At 33.2% G+C, this 25,369-nt stretch overlaps 3 protein-coding genes across 3 annotated transcripts; 1 reads left to right on the top strand and 2 right to left on the bottom strand.

The window, feature by feature from the left end:
- Positions 1-2,684: 2,684 nt before the first annotated feature.
- Positions 2,685-9,314, bottom strand: LOC131846318 (monocarboxylate transporter 14-like). Its single transcript, XM_059195591.1, has 5 exons — positions 7,806-9,314; positions 5,619-6,125; positions 5,042-5,263; positions 3,263-3,548; positions 2,685-2,929 (listed from the first exon to the last, which is right to left on the bottom strand). The coding sequence occupies exons 1-5, from the start codon at positions 9,039-9,041 to the stop codon at positions 2,766-2,768; spliced, it is 2,415 nt and encodes an 804-aa protein (XP_059051574.1). The 5' UTR covers positions 9,042-9,314; the 3' UTR covers positions 2,685-2,765.
- Positions 9,315-17,065: 7,751 nt separating this feature from the next.
- LOC131846319 (small ribosomal subunit protein eS24) lies at positions 17,066-17,697 on the top strand. The gene is made up of 2 exons (XM_059195593.1): positions 17,066-17,191; positions 17,303-17,697. Exons 1-2 carry the CDS (start codon positions 17,142-17,144, stop codon positions 17,649-17,651), a joined length of 399 nt encoding a protein of 132 aa, XP_059051576.1. The 5' UTR covers positions 17,066-17,141; the 3' UTR covers positions 17,652-17,697.
- A 1,468-nt stretch (positions 17,698-19,165) lies between these two features.
- On the bottom strand, positions 19,166-24,165 carry LOC131846310 (zinc finger protein 585B-like). The gene is made up of 8 exons (XM_059195579.1): positions 23,920-24,165; positions 23,706-23,844; positions 23,373-23,499; positions 22,582-22,712; positions 22,196-22,305; positions 21,214-21,445; positions 19,835-19,917; positions 19,166-19,458 (listed from the first exon to the last, which is right to left on the bottom strand). The coding sequence occupies exons 1-8, from the start codon at positions 24,108-24,110 to the stop codon at positions 19,362-19,364; spliced, it is 1,110 nt and encodes a 369-aa protein (XP_059051562.1). The 5' UTR covers positions 24,111-24,165; the 3' UTR covers positions 19,166-19,361.
- Positions 24,166-25,369: the final 1,204 nt, after the last annotated feature.

Raw genomic sequence — 25,369 nt, 5'->3', positions numbered from 1 at the left:
CTTCATTTGAGTCAACAGAAATAGAAATAGAAAGAATTTTATTCAAATAAACTCATTACAAGCACTTTTGAATAGTTATATTTTGATTCTACCACTCATTCGGAATGTAGATTCATCACAAGAAGAATGAGTAAGAAACTTGTGTGTTGCTCTTTTGAATAGATGTTTTTTTTTCATAATGGAGGACATCATGGAAACTGGAGCCCAGCGAAAAGCGAATTTGGTCAGACTATGTTCTGGGGCTGTTACCTCTAGCTCGAAGGATGAAGTTAACCGAATAGCATCGAAATTTAGTGACGTTTAATGTTATAAATTAGGAAGTTGGTAACTAAATTGATCTAAATTGGAAGTTATTAATATGACCGTCACTTTGTTTTAAGTATCACTTTATATTAAACTAGCTTTTACATGCGGCTTCGCCCGCGTGATTTATTCTCTTAGGGGTGCAATTCATCAAAATCCTTTCTTAGGGGATGCCTACGTCATAATAGCTTTATGCATGCAAAATCTCAGCCCGATCGGTTTGAAATTGAGAAAGTTTCATACAAACTTTCATCCCTTATTTTATCCCCTTGGGAGTAGAATTAATCAAAATCCTGTCTTAGCGGATGCCTACGTCATAACATCTACCTGCATGCCAAATTTCAGCCCATCCGTCCAGTGGTTTGGGCTGTGCGTTGATAGATTACTATGTCAATCACCTTTGAGTTATATATATTTAGATTGTAACATACATATTACATAATAGTAAAGGCACAAATTATTTTCTAATTACATAAATACCAAATAAAATTGACTATCAAAAAGGTACTACATATCAACGAATTTTTTTTCTAATATATATGACAATGTAAATGAACAACTCTCTCCAAGAAACAATGTCGAAAATTATTTTTTTTTTCAATCAGGAGCGTCATACAGACTGATATAGCGGACGTGATGGCTTTTTATGTATAATAGCGACGATTATATTCCTATGAACGTTTTTTTTTAACTATTCTAATACTGTTGGCCACAATAGACCCTTACAACTCCATCAAACGATCGGGGGCGAATGCAGATGGCACTCCCGGAAGGACTTATGGAGCGGCTGACAGCTAACTCCTGCCTGACGGATACGACTTTACTCTCAGAGTACCTATAGGGGTTTCAAACTTAGGCTCTGGACAATGGAAGGGTGATAGACTGAAACAATAGTCGTATTACGAGTACATACGCGTTGCCGATTCATAAGAAACCTTATTATATCTTCATTAAAAATCACACAACCTAAGTGTACGCGAAACAAGCTCGTCTGAAGCCGCACTGTCCGAGATGTTTAGATGAGTTCCCTGTCAATGTCAAGCGGTGCAATGGGAAAAGGTAGTTGTAAGCATTTTTGATATAATGCTTCCACAAAACACAACCCATTGTAAGTTCGGTACAATACACAAAATAAATTAATTAAAAGAAAAATTCAATTGAGTTACTTGCCAGTTCTTCTCAATTGGATCTGTTGCGGCCTTTTTGACAGGAGTGCTTGCTGGCCGCTTATATGACGTGACTAGGACATAAGAACAATTGACAGATACGAATACGGACAACAATATAGGGATTTTATAAATTATATTTCATTATAAAACAAGCTATCTTTCATTACCGACGACAATCTTAACGGTCGGCCGACAAACGACCGTTCAGGATCTATATACTGAACTGGACTATAGGGAAATAATTATAATATGAGAAAAATTTTATAACTGGCTAAAATGTCCTACGTGATATTTGAATTTCGAATTGATTCAAAAGTTGAACCCATTCAAGTACATAAAGTTAATCATAAATTACTTTCCTGTTTATTAAATCACTTTACCTTCATGTCTTTTTAAAAAGATACATTTCAATTTAGAACTTGATCTTTAAACGTGTTTAGAATTGACTAAAAAAACGTCGAATCTGACGTAATGTCTACTACACTCCAATGTCGAATGTTTGACTTAAACGTCTAATAACTATACCTACAATTATATAGAGACGGTTTCGGCACAGGTTAATATATAGAGGAACACTTTATTCACTGATGATCTATACTCTCTTTTTTAATCACGGAGACAGGTTATAAATGTATAATTTTCAAATAGGTAATGTTACCACCTATAACGGGGTAGTGCTGTACCTATGATACTGATTTGTTTAATTGGAAATTTTTACTTTAACATAATAGTTTTTAAAATTTACATGTATATACTAGTATTTCCATTACTTTCGTTGTATTATACAACACAAAAAATTTTTTTTGTTTGTTTTTCGTACTTATAGTATTTTTTTCAATATAATGCTACAAACCAGCAATTCTTTTTCTTCAAACAGCTAAAATATTAAAATAGGTGTATGTTTTATGATACATGACACCATACAAAGGTCAATTATTTTATAGAAAGGCTGTTAGTATTTATTTTAGTGAATAATTATAAATCTATTTTGATGCAATAACCTTATATTTATTTGTCTCCGAGATTAAAATCAGACTATAGGTGGGGAGTGTTAGTAATGAGGACAAGTGACCACAGATTATCTTCACATTGTCCTCCTGGATTGTTCCAACTAAAGATGAGAATGTCATTGATTTTTTTATTGATGATGATGAACTAAATGATGATGGCATCTGCTAATTGTCGTGTAACCATAGATATTTGTGGCACGTCGTAAGTTTGTCTATTTAAATCAACAATATATATTCTCCATTAATTTAGGCCTTAAAAGAACAATATAATTCGAATGTCCGTCTATGCTACGCTAGAGTTACTGTCTTTCTCCAATTTGTCATCGCGGCGCTGCTGATAGGAACGTACTGGTTGTATGAGGGATATCAACGCTCCAGAAACAACAATCCAGCCCCCGGCGAGGTAGAACGACAGCTCCCACGAGAAGGTCAAGTCGTATATCATTCCTGGAAGAATAGATTACTGTAGCTATAAACATATTTACCTATGACTCTTCATATGTAAGTTCGAATCTAGCCAATATTACAACACTACTTATCAATATTTCCGATTAAATGAAATAAATAAATAAAGATATATTGGCATAAGAATTATAAGTGTATACAATACGTAGACATCGAAATATTATAAAAAAAACGGATATTACTATAAATTAATGAAGAGTGTTCTTTTTGTCAACTTTTCACAACTAAATGACTGTGAGGATATTAATGAAATTTTACGTGAATATACCTAGATGGCAAAGGCCTCAAGATTTATAATATTTAATAGATACATACCAGACAACGGTGGACCGATAAGATGTCCAATCCCTTGAGCCAACAAGACCAATCCATAAGCTGAAGTGAAATCATCCAAAGACACCAATTTCACCAATAAACTTGGTGTGAATGTGAAAGAGGCAGCGAAAAGTAGACCAAATGCTGCGGATACAGATGCTAGAATCCAATAATCGTGTGCAGCTAATGGTAGAGCTGCGACCGAAGCACCACATAGTACCAAGCATACTGCATACAGGTTGCCAATGGAAACTTGTGGAAAATCTCCAATCCAGCCGAGACCAACCTGAAAAGAAAATGAAGACTTATATGGCTACGGGTGAAGGATTATTTTTGCATTTCATATAATATTATCATTTAAAACTCCCAAGAGCGTTCAACAACAATCCTTAAATCAAATCAAATCAAAATATCTTTATTCATATAGATCGATTACACGCTTATGATATGACTAAACTACCGTCAGTTCAGAGTTCTTTCGAGCTAATGCCTTAGCTATGATAAGATATAAAAGGTACCAAAGGCTACAGAATATTATATTCTGTAATGACCGTAGTGCTGCTTACGTATCAACTTGACAGTTCCCACTTTCCACGAAGAAGGTCAGCAGCTTGTTTGATTAAACTTTACGAAAATATACTACTAGTTATGCGGACAAGTGACAAATGAATTTCGATACTGAAACGATTACTACTAAAACTAAAACTTAACATCTCTCATGACATGAATACAAAAGTTCGTACCGTGCGAAGAATTGAACTAGCTACCAGAAGTAAGGCGGAGTGCGAAACCGCTAGACCATCTAGGCCATCGTTTTATATAGTTTTAATTAAATAGCCTATGACTTCTTTTGTTTAAACAGGTGGGATTTTATATTTTAATCATATACAGTACTTAAATGCTATGTAAGATTTCAAGATTGAAACTGACCAAAAAAAGTGTAGCAGTTGATGGTCTTGCCAGCTCTTCTCAACTGAAGTAACTAGCTGAACTGAGGGTGAAAAACAGGAGGAGATAGTGATAAAAAATATGGCATGCACTATAGGCCCAAAAAGTATAATTTTGAGATTGAGTTCGACTTTAATATTTGCAATCGGAACACATGTTTCAAAATTGTTATCGTGAATTTATTTGGTAACAAATATAGAAAATTCCTCTCAAACGGAATTTGGCACAGTCGCCGGATATATCCATTGCCAGACATTTGGAAACTGGATAACATCTATTTCTGGTGACCACCTCGGTTATCTGTCATTAGTCATCTTACATCTCACCTTGGCCAGTTTTGTAATATCTTCATCTTCAATGACGGTATGATGGTCTAGTGGTTTAACACATCTCTTTGCTCCCGATGGTCGAATATTTCTTACTAGGTGCAAACTTTTGTATTCATGAGTATGAGTATTTATATCGGTCTGGATGTTTTCTATGTATTTACAAATGTATCGAAGTATTTACATCAGTTGTCTCGTACCCCTAACACGAGCTCTGCTTAGTTTGGGACTAAATAACACTGTGTAATTGTTTAGGGTTATTAATATTATTAAATATTTTATTCTTTATACTAAAGGAATAGTAAACAATCTGGATTTAATAAAAATTATTTTACTTTCATACCTCACCTCCTACATACACTTATTTTAGCAGGAAAATCGAAAATGTAACGATAATAATATGAGTATAACATCGTCTTGCCCAAAAAAGGGTGTAACATCCTTTTTTTCGGCAAAGAAGATCCATTCCAATAGTCAATTAAGCCTATTAAGAAATCCAACTTACCATTCCAATAGTGTTAGTGATGCCTATTAAACTAAGCATATCTGCGCCGTCATCTTCGCTGTAACCCTCTTGTATCATATGCTCGGCTAAATAAAAGTACGGTACAATGAACCAAGTGAACAGAATTATGGTCCCGAAGCACATGAGGTTGAATGTCATCTTCTTGAAGAGAGAGACGTTGAACATATCGGAGAGGCAGCTGAGGCAGTCGTCGTACCATTTCTAGAAAAAGATGTCAAAATATTACACAATAGTCATCATAATGTGGATGGTTATAGGGGCAGACGAAGGCCGAAAAAGAGATGGATGGACTGTGTGAAACATGATATGACTAGAAAGGGAGTATGTAACGAGATGACTGCGAAGCGAGATGAATGAACAAATGAACTATATTATCACTTTTGGAAGATTATTATTTTTATATTTGACCGCGTTAAACTGTCAAGAAACTCGTTTATTATTACTATTTTCAACCTGTTGTCAAAAGCTGCTAATAAATGCTTTATACTATTGTTTTGTTTTATATTACTATTTTTGCTTGTGCGAATATTATTTAAATATGCAGAAATATTATTACCTCTTCTTTTTCATCAATTGTTATCATAGAGTTCTTAAATATATCCGGACAAGAGGATGCCTTCAACCTGTACCTTTTTGTATTTAGTATTGCATTTCTATGACTTATAGAATTTATTGGCATTTTTAAGTCTTTCAAATAGTGATGATTCACCGACAGCTGTTTCTTCAGCCAATCGCGTTTGTTTTCTTTACTGTCCTGCTTTATAAGCGGTTTACTATCTTTATTATTGTCAGATTTAGACTTAGTCAACGGGTAACCTTGTCTAGGATTCTTCAGTTGGTAATTTTCATACTCTCTGTCATCTTTAAAATCATATTTCTCAGAATTCGTTCGTTGTAAAGTGGACTTTTTATATGTAACTACAGGCGGGTCATTATCATCTATAGAAACATCTGGAAGTTTTCTACGGGAATTGCGACATATGGCGAATGCTGGATACTTCACTTCTATGTCATATTCTTTGCTTGCAGTCTTCACAATGACATCGAGCATCGTCATTGATATCTGAAATGTAATAGTATTGTCGTTTGATAAAAGAAAAATAATTTATTGGGCCGTACCTTATCTAATGAAGTTAAGTCTGCTCGATTTAATTCTAATTATAGCAAAATTCTTTAAGAATATTACGAAATATAACACGTGCCTATAACCCTTAAGACTAACTAATCTCTACAGATAAAAAGATTGTCGAGCGTGAATAGCATTAATGAATTATGTTCCGTAATATGGAATACATATTTATATTTATACCTACATATTGTAATAATAAGTAGGTATAAAGATAACAACCCAGGATAATACACATAGCGCCATCTAGTCTCAAACTAAGCAGAGCTTGTTTTATGAATTAAAAACAACTGATATATTTTAATACGTATTTTTGGAAATAGAATAAAAACGTCTAAACTAATACCAACATGCACAAACATTTATGTTCATGAGTGTGATCATGAATACAAATGTTTGTACGTGCGAGGAATCGAACCAGCGACGATCGTATTTTGGTAGGATTCCGCTATTGATATATCCGCAAAAGATGTAGTCAAATATCAAATATTTGACCACATCTTTTGTATTTCTGTTTCTATGATATCTTCGGCAGTTTAAATTACAAACTCTTATTGATATTTTTTAATATAATAGGATATGTAAATTATCTATCTACTAATGCATGTAGTATTATTAGATAGATAGTAAATTTATCCATAACAAATTAATTTAATTAAAACGAGCTTTTTTTGTATTGAACTAGATGTACCTAGATGTACCGCCAACATTTATTCTATGCACCACCTATGGTTGACTGGTAGAAAATGCCGCATGATGTTAAGACGGTCAAATGTACAGTATATTTACTATAATATATTGTATTGTGTGTATTGAAGTTAAATGAATTAAAATGTACCCAGCAACTTTATCCATGTCTACATGTTGTTTTAGTTTGGAACCCTACGCTGTGCTACGAAATAAAATAAATAACATATAAATAGGATTTCACAATATATACTAATATGTTTTAATGTACATATAATAAAAGATTTTTTTGTATGATTAAGTATTTGTGAATAACAACCTCAAATATATAAACATTAGACTTATCAGTCGTTTATATGACTCTCATGATGTGAGCATAGACAAACAATTTCATAGATGCATCTACTCAACTATAGACAATATGTCGCCATTAACAACTACTTTGTGAAGTAAAAAAGTTGCGAAAGATTCTGTTTGGCCCGATAGTGTATTTTAAAATAATTAATATATAATATGTTTTTTTAATATTTAAATATGTATATACTACTAGCAACCCCGGCACACGTCGTCGTCAATTGTTAAAAAATTGGACTTAATAGTAGAGTATTAGATGCATTATTTTAACGCCGATCATTAAAAAAAAAATGATTTTTTTTGGGTTATCTACCGTTTCTTTTAAGGGATATGAAAAATAGTTAACAACCTATTCTAAGAAGTATAGATAGATGGATGGATGAGGGATGCTTATACATCAAAATAAGACAGAACATTCACGTGGGTGAAACAGCGGGCACAGCTAATAGTATATAAAAAATGATAGATGATAGAGGAGAGTGTTTCTAACTGACGCAGTCAACTTTGCACAAAGTCTAAGTCACTAAGATCTCTAGATATCATAAATGCTTAAAAACATAAATAGATGATACCTACCTTATCGCTGTAAGTCAGATACGTGGGCAAGTTAACAACGGAGCGTGATCTCTGTTTTAGTTTGTATTGCCTTTTCTTGTACAGCAACAGGTTCTGATGACGCCGAATACTCGCTGCCTCTTGACTTATCACTTTTTCAGGTGCCAACCCTCTACGGATCAATCCATCCATACTCTTCCCCCTCGTAGCAACATCGAAATCAAAAGCGTATGGATTAATAATAGAAGTTGAACTAGAGTTTTTAGATTTGTCATCTTCTTTTCTCACTTTATCTTCATTATTCTTCTGTTTCTTCTGTTCCAGTGTCCACCATTCCGGATCTCTCATCACGCATCCGCATACACATAAATTAAGAAGAGTTCCAGAAAGCAGAAGTATTGTTCCTCTCCATCCGTATTCCTTAATGAAGTATCGGGTCATTGGAGCATAAATAAATGTGCCAACTCCTGTACCACATGCCCCAAGTCCAACAGCTAAATTCCTCTTCTTCTCAAACCAATAAGCTATTGATACTACCGCGGTGACATACACTAATCCAAGACCCAATCCAGCTATCACACCAAAGGTTAACATCATCATTTCAATCGTAGTCGATATTGACGCTAGAACAAATCCGAGTGTTGAAACAATGCCTCCTAAAATAGTCATGCTTCGACACCCATATCTGTCCACTAAAGCACTCATGATAGGCCCTGATAATAGTGGAACAGCTATAAACAAGCTTCCGATCCATGCAGTTGTGGACTTACTAGACTCAAATTCGTCTAAAAACTCTATGTATAGTAGTCCAAAGGAGAAGCTAATTCCATCAGCAATCATAGATATTATGAATGAGGATAGTACTACAATCCACCCCCAACCTCCATCCGGTATAGCCACTTTTTTATCATTGCCATCCAATTTCTCCAAATCAATTTCTATTACAGCTGGATTTTCTGTAATCTTCACTTGATTATTCAGCGGCTTCGGTTGTAGTAATTTTTGTTTTTCAATTATATCTTTTTTTACCTTACCGTTTGCCGTGCCATTAATATTGTTGGGGAAAATAAATTGTTCATTATTACTAACTTCAGGACTGGAAAATGATGTAGTACCAACACTAGTAGAATCCTCTTCGTCTTTACAAATACCAGACGTTGATTCTGATAGCAAGGACTCTCTAACAGCAAAATCCTTAACGGGATCTTTGATTTTGGTAGCCCTATTTCTCAGAACAACAGCATCGTTAGATTCCATTTTTGTACTCAAAATAATACCGCAAAAATTTAATACTGATTATTAAGATTTGGCTTTGGCAATTTAGATTCTTAATCTGGGATCTCTGGCTGAGTATCTGCTAGCCTCCCTGGCCACACAGTTCAACTTGAGGGTGTTGGGCTTATTTTGTTCAGGTACCATTAAGGACCTTTTGTGTATGTACTGTCGCGTGACGTCGCCCATACACGCTATATGGTGTGGAGTGGCACAATACTTGCGCCACAACTTTATTGCTAAATTATTGATTGAGTGTGATGCGGAGGTGGGCACACTCCGATCTGAAAATAACAAACTCCTATTAATAGATATAAACTATTATTCGCTTGTCAGTCATCCTCGTGGACGGGTGCTACGTGACCTGATGTAAATCCTCCATTGGTGTCCTGTCAGTGTAAACCATTAGCGAGGTCGGACGCACTAATTCATTATCATTTAATAAAAAAAAAACATGATTATGATTATGACATATTGTAATTTAAGTAATGTAAATTAAATATTGTAATGGGTGAAAACTGTGATTGGTACAGTTTATGCTGTAAATAATATAAATGACGTAGTGGAGCACATCGACCCGGCCCACCACGCCGCCACAAGTTTGAACTTTATAGCGAATAAAGTTCAAACTTGTGGCGGCGTGGTGTGCCAGGTTGATGTGCTCCCTCTAATATGGTTGAGTGCAATGATGGCTGGCTCATCCGTCATACTCGTGAACGGATGCTGCTTGTGGGGACTGGTCTGTTCAGGTTGCGTAACACTGATTAGATTTTTTGATTTTTTTTTATATAGCATATGCTGGTGGTCACTGTATTCTCCCAAATTTGAATTTAAATGAAATAGTATTATTGTAAATATGTACAACATTAAAAAAAATACGAGATGAGTTTCTTGTCAGTTCTTCTCATCTCGAAATCATTCCGAACAAACGCTAGATTTGACATATCATAAGAGTCTGTAATAGACCTACATGAGTAAAGATATTTTGAATTAAAAAAAAAACATATCTGTATGTATGTATTATAGTCAGAATAGTTGTATTCATAATATAGTAGGTGGATATATATTTTTTGTATTTTATAAATTAATAGGGATGTTATGGATATGAAATATCGGATACGGATAGGTTTCGGATATAAGAATTATTATTATACCGGATACGGATACGGATGCGGATGTGAAATTATTTCAGATTATCCGTTAGTTTCGGATAATTTCGGTTACGGATATTAATTTTTTAAACAATTTCAAAAGTAAAATACTAATAGCTAATAAAATGGTTACATAACGTGTCTCAATTAGGCTCCGCCCCTATCCGATATTATCCGAAACTCTTATTTCGGATTCGGATACGGTTACGAATATTTTTTTATATCGGATATCCGATAGTTTCGGTTACGGTTACGTAGCTCCCTAACATCCCTGATAATTAAACCTTTATACTCAAATTAAATATTACAGAAAAAATAAAACTACAATTAAAAAATTGGAGATAGCTTTATGTGCAGCAAAGGTGATTAGGCAACCAACGCCGTATGGGGTCTAATCATCCTATTGGGATTATTAATAATCACCCTATTGCTAACAATGTACCATGTTAGGCCGACCTCCACGCGGTTTCCCCTGGAAACCGTCGTGGTCAAGTCCTGGTTATTTAATCACGATAGGCAAACTGACATGACCTCATGTTCATCCTCCACTGGTACACCACCAGTTTAAACCGTTAGCGCAGGCGGGTGCACCATTCCATTATCATCCATAAAAAAAACCGGCGCCGTATAAAGCTATAGATAAACCTGCAGCGCAGATATTCTGTTGGCTAATATTATTAAAGATATGTAAATGTATTAAACTATACTAAGTACTACATTTTTTTTTTGTTCTTACATTTATTTAGGGACTTTTATCATAATATGATAATGCCAGTCCCATCGTATCTTAGTACTAATCTTATCTTCTACTGCACAATGAAAATAAAAATTTTGCTGGCGATGATGCAGGATCAGATAGTATACTGTGGTACATACCAACATCAAGCCGATTCAGTCCAAATTGTTTTAAAAACAATTCCCTTTCAACAGTCGGACACATTCCATTAATATTACTACATATTATGTTATCTGTGGTACTACCAAGATGTAAGGGATATAGAATAGGAGAGAAATCTGAATGCGAAAGTGCGAAGTAACACTAATATCTCGTCCATCAAAAACACACACGCTATCTAACTAAACATGAATGTATATGTACGTATTTTTGTATCTAATTTTTCTTTGACCCACAGATAATAATAAATCCAATAGTCAATGCCTATTTTTTTAATACAATTGTGTATTTTAATCGTTGATAACAGGCGAAGGAGTTTTTCAAATCTGTTGCGGTATTTCAGTTTATCCATTATAAAATTTATTATATCATAAATATAGAAAAGAGATTTTAGACGTTTATATAGAGTACTACCCACTCGCACAAGCTTACAGCTAACATAAGCTACATGTATTATATATATAAACCTTCCTCTAGAATCACTCTATCTATTAACAAAATAAATCGCTTCAAAATCCGTTGCGTAGTTTTAAAGATTTAAGCATACATAGGGACAGACAGACCGCGACAGCGACTTTGTTTTATACTATACTAGCTACTCGCCCCGGCTTCGCATAGGTGTATATGTATTATATATATAAACTTTTCTCTTGAATCACTCTATCTATAAAAAAAATCGCTTCAAAATACGTTGCGTAGTTTTAAAGATTTAAGCATACATAGGGACAGACAGACCACGACAGCGACTTTGTTTTACACTAGCTACTCGCCCTGGCTTCGCATAGGTGTACATGTATCATATATAAAGGACGCTTCTATTTTAATATGGATAAAGGATTACCAGTATTTCTCATTGTAGGTCTACAATAAACATATAAAATTTTTCCTCTTCATAATAATACTTAACATATATAAAAAAAATGAATTTGAATAAATTCAGAAATAAATTATCAAACTGAAATATTTAAAAGTCGTTGTTATGCATATGTATCGTGAAAATAAAGCATTTGTCTTCTGCTAATCTTTATGAACCTTGAACTGTCAAAAGCACGTTTTAACTGAAACTTTCTTGAAGCACCAAAACGAGATTATTTCATTTGAAATTAACTTAAAGTATTTAAGAACTATTATAAATAACATACCCAGATACTAGACGCTCTAAGAATGATTGGATACTGGGAATCTTTTCAGGTATTTTCAGCAGTAAGAGACGAGCACACTGTCCAGGGTTCGTTTACAATATACGGCTGGCGCCAACAAGCACGATCGATATGGGGTGCCTCCATCCCCTTAACCACTTCTATTGAGCTACCCCTTCACCCTCTGCTCTTAGCAATCAGGTTTGTAAAAGGGAGTCTGAAGCAATACATAGAGGTCTAACTTAAATGGACGGTTCAGCCCGTGACGACGTGACGTCACTAGAGAATTTCTATAGACACAAATAAGTATAGAAAATAAATTAAAATAGCACTCTACTACTGTTTGCCGGTGGTTCCGCTTGCGTCATTTTCGCATGCGTCATGTACCTAATTCAATTACAATAGACTATATATAGAATAACACAGGGCAGTAAAGTAAACAAACGTAGTGGATGAACTTATACCTATTTCTTTAATAATATAACTTTGAAATGGGAAAAAGTTAACAACCCGCCTGATTGTTAGCGTTAACTGTCACCTATATATGTATATATCAAATCAAACGAAATCAAAAATCATTAATTCATGTAGGGCATTTTAGTCGCTTATAAATGTCAAATTTTCTGTATATATATTTGTTCCCTACCGTCCAGTTCAGTATACAGATATGAACAACACTACGGCCATCACGTTATCATGTAACACCCGTGATACCAATTATTCGTTGCTATACCAGATGAGGAAGATGTTATGCCTTTTATCTGGTAATTTTCTTATACCAGAGTTTGGGAATCATCATATAACTGAACCTTATCCATCAATGTTCTGAACAGGGATCTGGTACTTATCACTGCCGTAGTTTCTAAACCCTGACGTGAGTCCCTGTCTAGTTTTCACTATCCAATTTAATATATTTTATTGTAATAATTTATTAATAAAGGCTAGAACAGAATAGCAGAGAGGCTGGACTCACTGCACCCTGTTTTGTCTCGATACTTCTAAATTTTATTATAAGCAGTAATTGTAATAGATTATTATTTGAGACAAATAATGATGATTATTATTTATATCCAATGTCATAGATAATAATATATTCTTGTAAAAGTTGTAAATGGACGCGATAATGTAATGTCGTGGCATTTCGCCAAAAAGTGGAGCCATCAATGAATAGGTACAGTTCCCTTGACATATATTCCCCTCCAATACCACAATGTAAATTACTCTACAGGGATTTGATATTGGACATAATGATATACGATATTATTATGGTATACTTGCAACCCAATATATTGCATATAGTAAGTAAATATAGCAACTGGATGGAAGATGGATATGTATTACTCAGTGTGTTTAATAAGGTTTTTTTAAAACTATGAAACATATCACTATCACCACAGATACGATAATATTACATACTATTACCACAGATAACATAATATTACATACTATTACTATAAAATGTTTATTTTTGTACTGCTATTGTGTACTTACAACCAAATATATAGCATATAGTAAGTAAAAAGTAGTACCTAACTGGATGAATTCATGGATTACACAATATGTTTAATAAGGTTTTTTTTTACTATCGGATCTCACCTCATACTCATCTTATCATCCGCCACTTGTGTCCCGACAGCGCATACCATTAGCGTAGGCGGATTTACCATTCTATTGTCAACTGTTATAAAAAACAATATTTGTAATAACGGTATAGTACACCCGCCTGCGCTGACAGTATAAGCTGGCGGGACACCAGTTGAGGATGATAGGACGGATACGCATGGAGACAGTTCAGTTAGCCCTGGTGGTAAAATGCACTGTGGTACACAATCCATACTCAAAATCTACGCGAGCTCTTAAATAATATTGTCATGGCAAATATCCCGTGTAAATAATTTGTACAGTTGCTAGACAGAATCAATTGATTGGTACACAAATAGATTATATGTTTCACGCTCACACAATATTGCTTTTAACTTTTAGTACGTAATATTATATTATCTGTGATTTTAGTAATATTTTTGCAATGATTCTTAAAACAAAATTTTCATAGAGTACCAAGGCATGTTTATTTTATAATTTATTATTTTCTATAAGGGAAACAACTAATTATAATTATAATAATTGTTCAAATATTATTCTCGATTGTGTTGCTTGGTTGCATAAAAGCATTTGTTGGCAGATTTAAAAAGTAAGTTATAATATGATTTGTATGCCTGTTATAAATTTAGCATATAGTAATTTATTGTTTTATATACGGCCCTGTGTGCACACAAAGCATACATACTTTTTAGTACACAGTCACATAATTTTGTAAGTCATTGTTGTTTTTAAATAAAATAAATAAATAAACTAATCAATCAAATGAACTTATCTTCAATTAACTTCCACAAGAGATGCAAACATCGCAATTATAATTAAATTAGTAGGTATATAACAAGAAGGAATAGCAGTCAGCGCTTTAAACGATAAGAATCCGGCAGTGGCACACAATCTACTGGGACTCTGTGAAGATTTCCTGACATAAATAAAATGTAAAACAACCTCAAATCTCACCTCAATCACTTTGAAGTTCATTATGAATTTTTCTTCAATTAACCCACAATTTACGCGAAAATGTTCCTATTTATTTTTCATTGCGCCTGACGAAAATCTTCCACTATTTACTAAATTTATTATTTATGTAAAAGATGTTCGCTCTTACTACACCCTCCCACGGGCGCTCACATTTTGTTTTTACAATTTTTTTACCAGCTTAAGAAAGAATAGGTTCTCAATTTAATTTATTTCTTCTATGGAAGAAATAAATTATATATTAATAACATAATATAGCGAATTGTACACCGATTATGATGATTGACAATAAGATTTGGAAGGAGTATTCTCCCGTGTTGACGGTACACCTATACATACATTTCATGGTTTACGTCATGGTTGAAGTCGGATTTTTGTGTCTTGTATTATTTAAAGCCAAATTTTTTTGATTCGTTACCTTGCCTATTTTTTAGTACAATTTATTATAATAAATTAAATTATTATTATTAATCAACATTGCTGTAAAAAAGTGAAATTATCTTACACCTAAAATGCACCTAAAGTTTCTGCAATTCATAATACCGACCTTACTAATTATATCAATATTAAAACACAAACAAAAAAAAATATTATCAATTAATATGAAGTTATAAAAGGATTAACAATTGAATAAATGAAATTACGGACTTAATCTTATAATGTGGCTACATCCATTAGTTGATAGGATATTATTGCAATATTTATAGGTAATTACCAGTGTAAATATAACTTTTATCGAAGTGGCCATGAAGCGTGAAAGTTCAAGGACTCATAAACAACATTTCCCCTCTATTTATGTAGGTATTATGTGTATTGTGTACATTCTTTGTTATAGAGTACTTGTATGTTCTTTTATTTGTAGCTACCTGTAAGCTTTGATACTTAATTTTTGCGGTTGATATTGTTGCCGCCATCGCCAATTCGAATTTCTGAATTCTTTCCTACGTTTTAGCTAATTTTGTTTTATATTAAACTTTTTAATTTCTCTCCGGTTAAGTATCTACCAATTGATTTGTCTTGCCTTATATGAAACAGATTACATTAGTACGACTGGTACGACTTACTGCCGTACTAATAAATCTAATCTTTCTGTGTGTATCTGTTGCATCACAGATTAATTTTGTATTTTAATCGAGAAATAAATGTGTAATTTAGTCAGTTATCTCTTTTTTATATTCCTTTAAATTATCCGATAAAAATATGACTTTATAGTATAATTACTAATTACATCGGTATTAGAATAATTATACATATCTATGTCTATATAAAAATATATTTATTTGATACAGATATTGATTATATTAATTGCAACAATGGATAAGTCCACTGTAGAACAATAGTAGGTATATAATAGTAGGTTCCCCATCTTGCAATATAATGAATGGCCAAAAGTCACTTGCATACATTTTATATGGTAATCATATTATCAATCCATCACATAGGTAGTCCCACTACTTTGCGATCTCCTAAACTGATTTGACGTCATAATAAGCTTATTATACCACCACCTGTCCGAAATGACTGATACAATGTAACATCAAGGGGGGAAGGGGATTGTTAGTAATGTGAACTGCTGATCTTATTGCTAGCAATGTACCATGTCAGGTTGACCTCCACGCGGTTCCCCCTGGAAACCATCGTGATAAATTCATGGTGAATTTGTCACGATAGGCTAACTGACCTAACCTCATGCTCATCTTATCATCCTCCACTGGTGCCCCGCCAGCGTAAACCGTTAGCGCAGGCGGGTGCACCATTCCATTATCATCCATAAAAAAAAAATGTAACATCAAGCCTCTTGAGAACGAAAATTGGAATTCAAAACTCTGTTTCTTTTAAACTACACAAAATAAAATGTATACAAGAATAGCTTTATAAGTTGCAAACTGACTTTGATCGAATAGGTTCGATAATCGAACGTGCTTCAAAGTTTAATTAAATTTGATTAAGAACTGACAATTTGTCTCGATAGAGGGCGCCATTATATTATAACCTACAAAAAAACTCTCAAATTTAGTTTACATTAAAATAAAGGATGTTACAAATTTATTTCTTAAATTATAAACGAAATAAGTATATTAAATAATAATAATAGAATAAAATTAACTAAACTAGACATGCTCTAAACTCGAAAAAATTTATGAATATTTTATTTCTGTATTCCGAAAGTTTGACTTCTGAACGTACAAAAAAATATTGCCATAAAAAAAATAAAGCATTATGAGGAATTAATAATCGAAGACTGGCAAGGTTGAAAATTTCTTTTTCTACAAATTTGTTGTAGACACGTGCGTGGTTTACGCCGAAATATCTAAAATAAGTAAAAATGAGTGAAGGCACTGCAACGATTCGTACGCGGAAATTCATGACCAACAGGTAAATAAGCGAATCATTGAATATATAGTGGAAACATGTTTATATCGACGTGTGATGCTCCCTAACACCTCACCATGACAGGTTATGTGACAAGGTATTGTTAATTTTTAGATTGTTGGCGCGCAAGCAAATGGTTTGTGATGTACTCCATCCTGGGAAACCAACCGTCAGCAAGACTGAGATCAGGGAGAAGCTAGCAAAGATGTACAAAGTTACCCCTGATGTAGTCTTCGTATTCGGTTTCAAGACGAACTTTGGTGGTGGAAAGTCGACTGGCTTTGCGCTTATCTACGACACTTTGGACTTGGCCAAGAAGTTCGAGCCCAAACACAGGCTAGCACGTCACGGCTTATACGAGAAGAAGCGACCAACACGCAAACAGCGCAAGGAACGTAAGAACAGAATGAAGAAGGTACGTGGTACCAAAAAATCCAAAGTGGGAGCGGCCGCCAAGAAGTAATATGACGGTTTAGGGCTGTAAGTAAATAAAAACCCAAAAAAACTGATCTTGTTTTTGTATTTCACCTATTGACAGTTTGAGGTTAGGTTTAATGAAGTTATTTATTCTGTATGACACCCTTAAGTATATTTTAAACTATTTTCATTTAATATTATAGTAAAAGCATAATTCTTTGTATTATGACTAGACAAATTAAAAAATGTGACTTAAAAATTCTATAAGAATGAGGATAATTGTTGATATTGAAATTAGTATGTTCTGATCCATCCTGGTCTTATAGAAAAATATAGTTAACTTTAATCTGTTAAGAACCACACAAAGAAACTATTGCCTAGAACCTCAATACTTAATAAAGCTGGCTTGAATATATAAGAATGTGAAACTAAGTATGTAGCTTTTCTTGAGTCACAATATTAGTAAGTGTAAACATAGAAGTGGGATATTTACAATAACACTATTTTTATTTCGATCACCTTTGACCAAAATGTTTCTAACAGTATTTATATATTGGGAGTTGATAAATACTATCATATATATATCTAAAGCAAAACTATGCATCTTAACTGTGATATGTGATGATATTGAAATGATGCACCCGCCTGCGCTAATGGTTTACGCTGATGGAGGATGATAAGATGAACATGAGGTCAGATCAGTTAGCGCATCGTGACAAATTCACCAAGAATTTATCACAATGGTTTCCAGGGTGAATCACATGGAGGTCAACAAACTTATCACATTACTAACAATCCCCTTTCCCCACTTAACCAGATTGATTATAAGATAGGCAAAACAAAGTTCCCTTGACATCTTTCTTACCCATGACTTTCTACATTCACATAAATTTGATAAATACTAACAGGGTCTGCATATGCAATATGCAGTCGACTAGAAAATTCTTTATAATATTTGTTGTAAAGATCATGAATTTACAGTTCAAAATATATACTCTCTGCTTTAATCATAGGTGGGGTAGTCTGGAGCTATTGATATTAGTCAACCTGTATTATTTAATGTTTACTAAACTGTATGTAATACAGAGGGTAGTTTTGTTAAAGAAATAATACTGACACATTTATATTTAACAAATATAATTTTAAATTAATATTATAATTAATTTAATTTCAAATGCAATTCTTACAATTTTCTATAAACAAAACCACTTATGCTCACTAATAACTAACATATTCTCAGTCTTGATAAAACATTATTTTTTAATGAGAGAATGCCAACAAGCTTATAGGCCACCCCTATTGAGTTTCTTTTTTGTCCAAAAGTGAATGGCATATGGCCTGGGTTTTTTTATGGATAAATATATTGTCTACTGGTGACCAAACGATGCAGCGTGGGAAGGCCTCAGACAAGGTCTAGGTTGCTGGATGCAAGTAGTACGGGACAGGTCATCAAGGAGATTTTTGGAGGAGGCCTATATACAGTCTTTCCGAGCTGAAATGATGATGATGTATACTGGCTACTGCTAATGGTATTTCATCAGTGTAGGTTTATAAATATGCACGAAGCCAAGTCAGTTAGCACATGACAAATTCCAATTAACCAGGAGGATTACAGTACATTATTTGATGAGTCCAATAGTGCCCATTAGAATGCCTGGTCTATTGGGGTAGCAAATATAGGCCTTCATATTTTGTTTTTTAACTCCTTTTTTTAGTCAATCATGTACAAGTGTAAAAAGTTGAATAGAATAGACAACTATAACTCCTGCAGCTGTTTCACATAACTCGGTACAACCCCCGATCGCATTTTCGGCCGATTGTGTGCTTTACGTTCGTGTCGCCGCATCATTTTCCTGAAACATATTTTTATAAGAAGTAAATTACCAAAAAGAACATAATTCTTTATTCAAATAAACTTTCTAAGCACTTCTTTTATTACATCAATTACTAATATAAAATATTCGAAAGAACGGTCACTGTTTTCTTTTCTAATCTTTTGGTTGAATGTATTTTAATTAAATGAAGATAGCCTAAATAATAAAATATGTCCATATTAGTATGTAGTTATACAGACTATATCTACACTGTGTATAAACAAGGATGCATTTATACACCTTTATCTTTTTTGCCAAAAAGTAGTCTAGAAATCGGTGAAATAGAGTATTAAAATATCTGCAGATTACAGTAACTCAACAGTAAATAACAAACTTATACAATAATCCCACATACCGTGTTGAAAATGGCTTGCTGCATAATAAACAAATGAATGGTTTTGCATTACTGTGCTGACTGGCCGTGTGGTTTTTAAGTCCCTGAAGAAAGAGTGGTCTCATTATAATAGAAATAATCTTTATTCAAATAAACTCATTACAAGCACTTTTGAATAGTCATATTTTGATTCTATCACTCATTCGGAATGCAGATTCATTACAAGAATAATGAGCAAGAAACTTGTGTGTTGCTCTTTGTAATAGATGTTTTTTTATGTAAACAATTACAGTATAACAAGTAAGAGGCATGCGATAATCAATAGAAATCGCTACGCACTCATTAGTGTAACCAGATAATATTGTCAGTGTTATAGGTTTAAAGTTTTTCTATAAAAACATTATTATCGTTAACGAATTCTTCGATTGTATAGTTAGTTTTTTGTATTATTATTAGGACCTAACTCTGCTTTGTATGGTGCAATTAACAAAGGAATCTCTTACTTTTATGAACATAAAAAAAAGGTTTGTTACTCTGTGGCAACATGACTTTGTACACAAGAAAAGAAAATCTAATGTCCTGTCAATTTATATTACTGCCTGACAGGAGATTCTCCAGTATCATGTGGTAAACTTTACAAAAGTTGAAGCTGTTTGCGTGGGTACTTCAGCCACGGTTTCCAAAAAAGGCTGCTTTGCAACTGAAATTGATGTGATTCAGTTGAAGCTGATAAGGTGGTGAAATTACAGGATCTGGAGGCATAACAAGTTAGTCCTCAGGAATGATACGACGTGATAACGTGATGTTCTTGGTACTGTTGATGTATGGAGGTGACTGTTACATCATTTGGTGTAGTGTGTTTGTTTGCCAAACCAGTCATAATTGGACAATTCACACAGCGCCATCTAGTCCTAAGCTAAGCAGACCTTGTGGGTACTAGATAACTGACAAATATACTTAAATATATTTTTTGTATGTTTTATAAAAAATGTATTTAAGTATATACATTGAAAATAAAACATCAATACAAAGAATATTTACCATGCGAGGAATCGAAAGTATAGCGGTGTGCGAGACTACCCAGGGCGTCCTAAATGGATTTTAATGAAACTTTACAATAATAAAGCTTATACATCAGAATAACAGCATCGTCGTCAGCATCACACTTACTTGATACATATTATTGTAAAGTTACATGAAAATCCGTTCAGTAGTTTTTGCGTGAAAGAGTAACAAACATTCTAGGTGGGTCCATCCATACTCACAAACTTTCGCGATTGCGAAGAATCAAACTTGACATCTGATGTGAAAAGGTTACCGTAGCCCATAGACGTCCAAAACACCCGGTGTGTAACTTGCGCGTTGTCGGCGCTTAACAGATGGCGCTGTCTAACACTTACTTCTTTAAACTTGAATCCCTTCTGGCATAACTGACAATGATAAGCTGGCGGAAAGTGGCTACGTTTGTGCGACGCCAGATTGGAGGAGTTGGGGAAGCTCGCCGGGCAGTGTGGGCAGCGGACTGGACGGTCCCCTGTGTGGGATCTCTCGTGGACTATCAGCGCGTACTTAGTGCGGGCACGATACGGGCAGCGTGCGCACGGGTATTGGAGTTCTCCAGTGTGAATTAAACTGTAATAAATTAATTAAAATATAAATAATATTTATTCCAATAAAGTCAATACAAGCATTTTTGAACAATCATAATATTTTTATTCTACCATTCAAACAGAATGTACACTCATAAGAAGAATGAGCAAAAAAAACTTATAACTAACTGCTCTTTTGAATAAAACTTATTTAAAATAAATAATTACACAGTAACAAGAGGTATGTGATAATCAACATAGAAACCGCTATGCACTTATTCTTTCTGTAATTAGGTAATATTGTCAATGCTATGAATTTTAAGATTTTTCTACAAAAAATATCATTTAATTTTTAAATAATATGGTGATTAAGACACATTATCATTAGTTTCACAGTGGGGTGAAGGTTTTAGCTCCATAGAGTAAAATCCTGATGAGAAGAGGAAGGAGAAGGATTTGCTCTATGGTTTGTGATGTCTGTTATGTTATATACGTATACAGGCAAGAATACTCTCTACATTACTTTCCATCAGCTTAATACCAATTTCAGGTAGTGAAGGTTGGCCCTCGGGAGAACCCCTTTGCCCTGGCATGAACTCTGGGGACAACAACCCCCGGGTGGCTGTATTTAAGCCTCTTAGGGCAGGATACTTAAAAAAAAACTAACAGTAATAAAATGAAAATTAAAGTTAAGTATTAACTTAAGAAGTAGTGTCATATTTGGGTACATTTTTTTTGTTTCTTTTTTTAATTTATTTCTAGTTTTTTTTGTTTTAAAGTCTCATATACCTACCTATGCCGCTTCAAACAAGTGACTGTCTTCACCTCTACTCCACACGTTTCGCATACGTAGCACTTCACCTTTCGACATACCTCCAGCTTTTCATGTTCTATAAATTCATCCTGTACAGTACAGACAATATTATTTTTATTTCATTATAGACAGCTACTAGCGCCTTAGCACACTGCTTTGTTTCCGATAATCGCCGGTTCAGTAATTGCACGGCGCAAATATTTGTATTCATGAGTATGATTGTTTTTATCAGTCTGGGTGTTTTTTAGTATACTGTTTTATATCCCTTGTTTAGAAGAAATAACCATAAAACAAGTTCTGTTTAGCTTGGGTTTAGATGATGCTATGTGAATTGTCCTGGGGTAATATTAATAATAAAAACTCACTTGATTTTGGAATATTCGCCTGCATCTACCACAAATCCATTCACGCGAGATTTGAGTGGATTTCTCTATAAAATAACCACCATGGTGTTTCTGGATCTCTTGTGGTTCCCACTCATTTGTTGTTTCTGACACTGAAGAAATGTAAATAATAATAATTTTCATTGCATTAGTAACATAATGGGTATCACATTACCACTGTAATGTTATACATATATGATGTGGTGAGGTGGTAATACTTAATTTATTTGTTTCCTGTACTCTAGGTAGTGAGTATACAGGTGCAATAATTGAAGTTATATTACTAAGTTTATTTGATAATGTGCTACATGGCTTATTAGTAACACATACTCTCAATGCACTGTTGTAATATGGACTGACTTTACACTGAACTTAAATTTAAGTTATGTGGAGACAAACAAATAGAAGGGTGCCAAGAGTTGACCGTTGTAAGTGTAGGCACCAATAATATATCAAATAAATACTAACTCAGTACACAGTAGTGCATTAACTGTAACAAGAAGATGACAGCTATAATAGCATATTAATATAGCATGATGGCCTCTTCATCTAGCAGTTAAGCACACTATCTTACTTCAGATGGTTGCACATTTGATTTCTCAAACAATGCTAACACTTATATTAATATTGGGATATTGTAAACCAACTGTAAACTTTGATGTCAATAAATAAATATTCCAGTCACATAAAAATAAACAGTTTTACTGATAATGTCACTCTTGTATTTTGAACCTAGTTACTACTTAAATAGGAGTTAATTATCAACTTCTCACCCATTTCCAATTCCTGTTGTAACCTCCATTGGGTGATCTCAGCGGTCTGTCTCAACTCAACAGCGTTATTCACAACATCTGCACATAAATTGCAGATATGTTGCGGCTTACCATCTCTATCAGAAACCTGTGAAATCAGGCTTATTAATGTAGCTAAATGTGTCTTTTTCTTCATTAATTTATAACTAATATTTACTGACATTATAATTATGCTTTTTTAATTAATTGTATTTTTTATATATGTTTTTTAATACTTATTATGAAAATTTTAGTAATTTTCATAATAATTATTAAAAATTTAAATAATTAAAACTATATTGCGTATAAACTCACCTCTATTCCCAATATGCATTTAATATTATTTGCCATATCAATATCCAGGGTGTTGCCAAAAATTGCTGTAACTCCAGGTTTTAAACATAATCTACATGTTTTATCTAAATTTTGTTGAGCAATTACTGTTTTTATTGATCTGTAGAGTGAAAAAATGTGGTAAAGCAGTGATCATATCATAATTTTCTCCATCATTTTATGACAAACCACTTACTTAATGATTTCTTGCTTCTTTTCCGCATTGTCGTATCTTAGCCATTTATTTTTTTCAAATTCCGCTTTGTCTAACTTTACAGACAATATTTTTTGCGCTAAAATTGATGTAGTCATTTTTAAACAAGTTAATCCAACTTCCAAGAACAATTCGACATATCCCAATATATTTATGTAATGTCCTCCGGTCATAAAAGATACCAACCGCTCAATATACTTAATAGTTTAATTTAACCAAAACAAAACTGAGTAAAAGTAAAATAACTAAATATAAAAACAAAAGTAGTATTTTGAATTATGAGTTTTTTTTTTAATTTATTGCTGTTGTCAAAATCAAGCTGAGTTGCCAATCTTAAAATTTTTTTTTGGATATGGAAGTCAAAACCTCGTGTTTTACATCATGTTTTTACAATTTTCCAATTTTGATAATTAAGAAATAGAAGGCAATTAAGAAATAACAATTTTATATGTCTTAATAAATAAAAGAAAATAAAAATCATGATGGCAGTGAATTAAATTTAAGTTGAGAATCGAAACTATTTAAAAATAGATTGTTTTGATAATAATCAGTAATCGTTGTACTTTAATCGACATACTTACAAATATCCAAGTTACCTACACATAGTCTTCTGGAACCACGACGGGCTAGACTTCATCCTCATATTCATAAATAAATTACAACTCGTATATATAAGCCGTTAAACATACATATATTTTAAGGTATACATTATGTGTTCCATGGTTTATACCTAGTATTAAAAAAAGGTATGTTTAGTTTGGTTTTTGTAATAGGACGGCATTAAATATCCAACATAGTAATTACTTGCTTAATGCATTTTCTCTCCAGCCCCTCTCCTTTAGTATACCAGTGTAATTTTTTTTTTAAAAATGGAAAAATATAAATAAAATACCACATTCATATGTATACAAGAGGACCTTTCTTAAGATCGAGTCTGATCAAGTGTTTCAAAAGGATTTATAAAGACCAACGAAATGTCGAAGTTTTCAATAACTATTTAATATTTAAGATTAGCTTGTTTGCACCAAAAATAAAATTATTTTAAATATTATTATTAAATAAAACAAACATTTGCGTGATGATTTGAAATAAATATAATTATTCAATAGGTAACTTAACTTGCTGAAGATTAAGAAGATAAAATTAATTTAAAATTGTGATAATAAATAAAATGCACCAACTTATTAATAAGGCTTCATGTATTTTTATTTTTTTTATATAATGTCATTTTTAATTTCAATGAATAATTAATAGGTATATTTTATTTAAAATTAAACTTAATGAATACTGAATTGGAATGAATTATAAAAAATTTCGTGATGGCGTAACAGCAGTGGGATAAATCTAATTATTATACAAACTAAATATATACCAGATAACTTATTTATCGTTCAGAGAAAATTATAAAAATGCTATATGTATAATGTAAGAG

The sequence above is a fragment of the Achroia grisella genome, unplaced genomic scaffold, assembly GCF_030625045.1.
Source record: "Achroia grisella isolate CSIRO2021 unplaced genomic scaffold, CSIRO_AGI_Agris_v1 utg509, whole genome shotgun sequence".
NCBI lineage: Eukaryota > Metazoa > Arthropoda > Insecta > Lepidoptera > Pyralidae > Achroia > Achroia grisella.
This window is presented reverse-complemented; position numbering and strand designations above follow the sequence as displayed.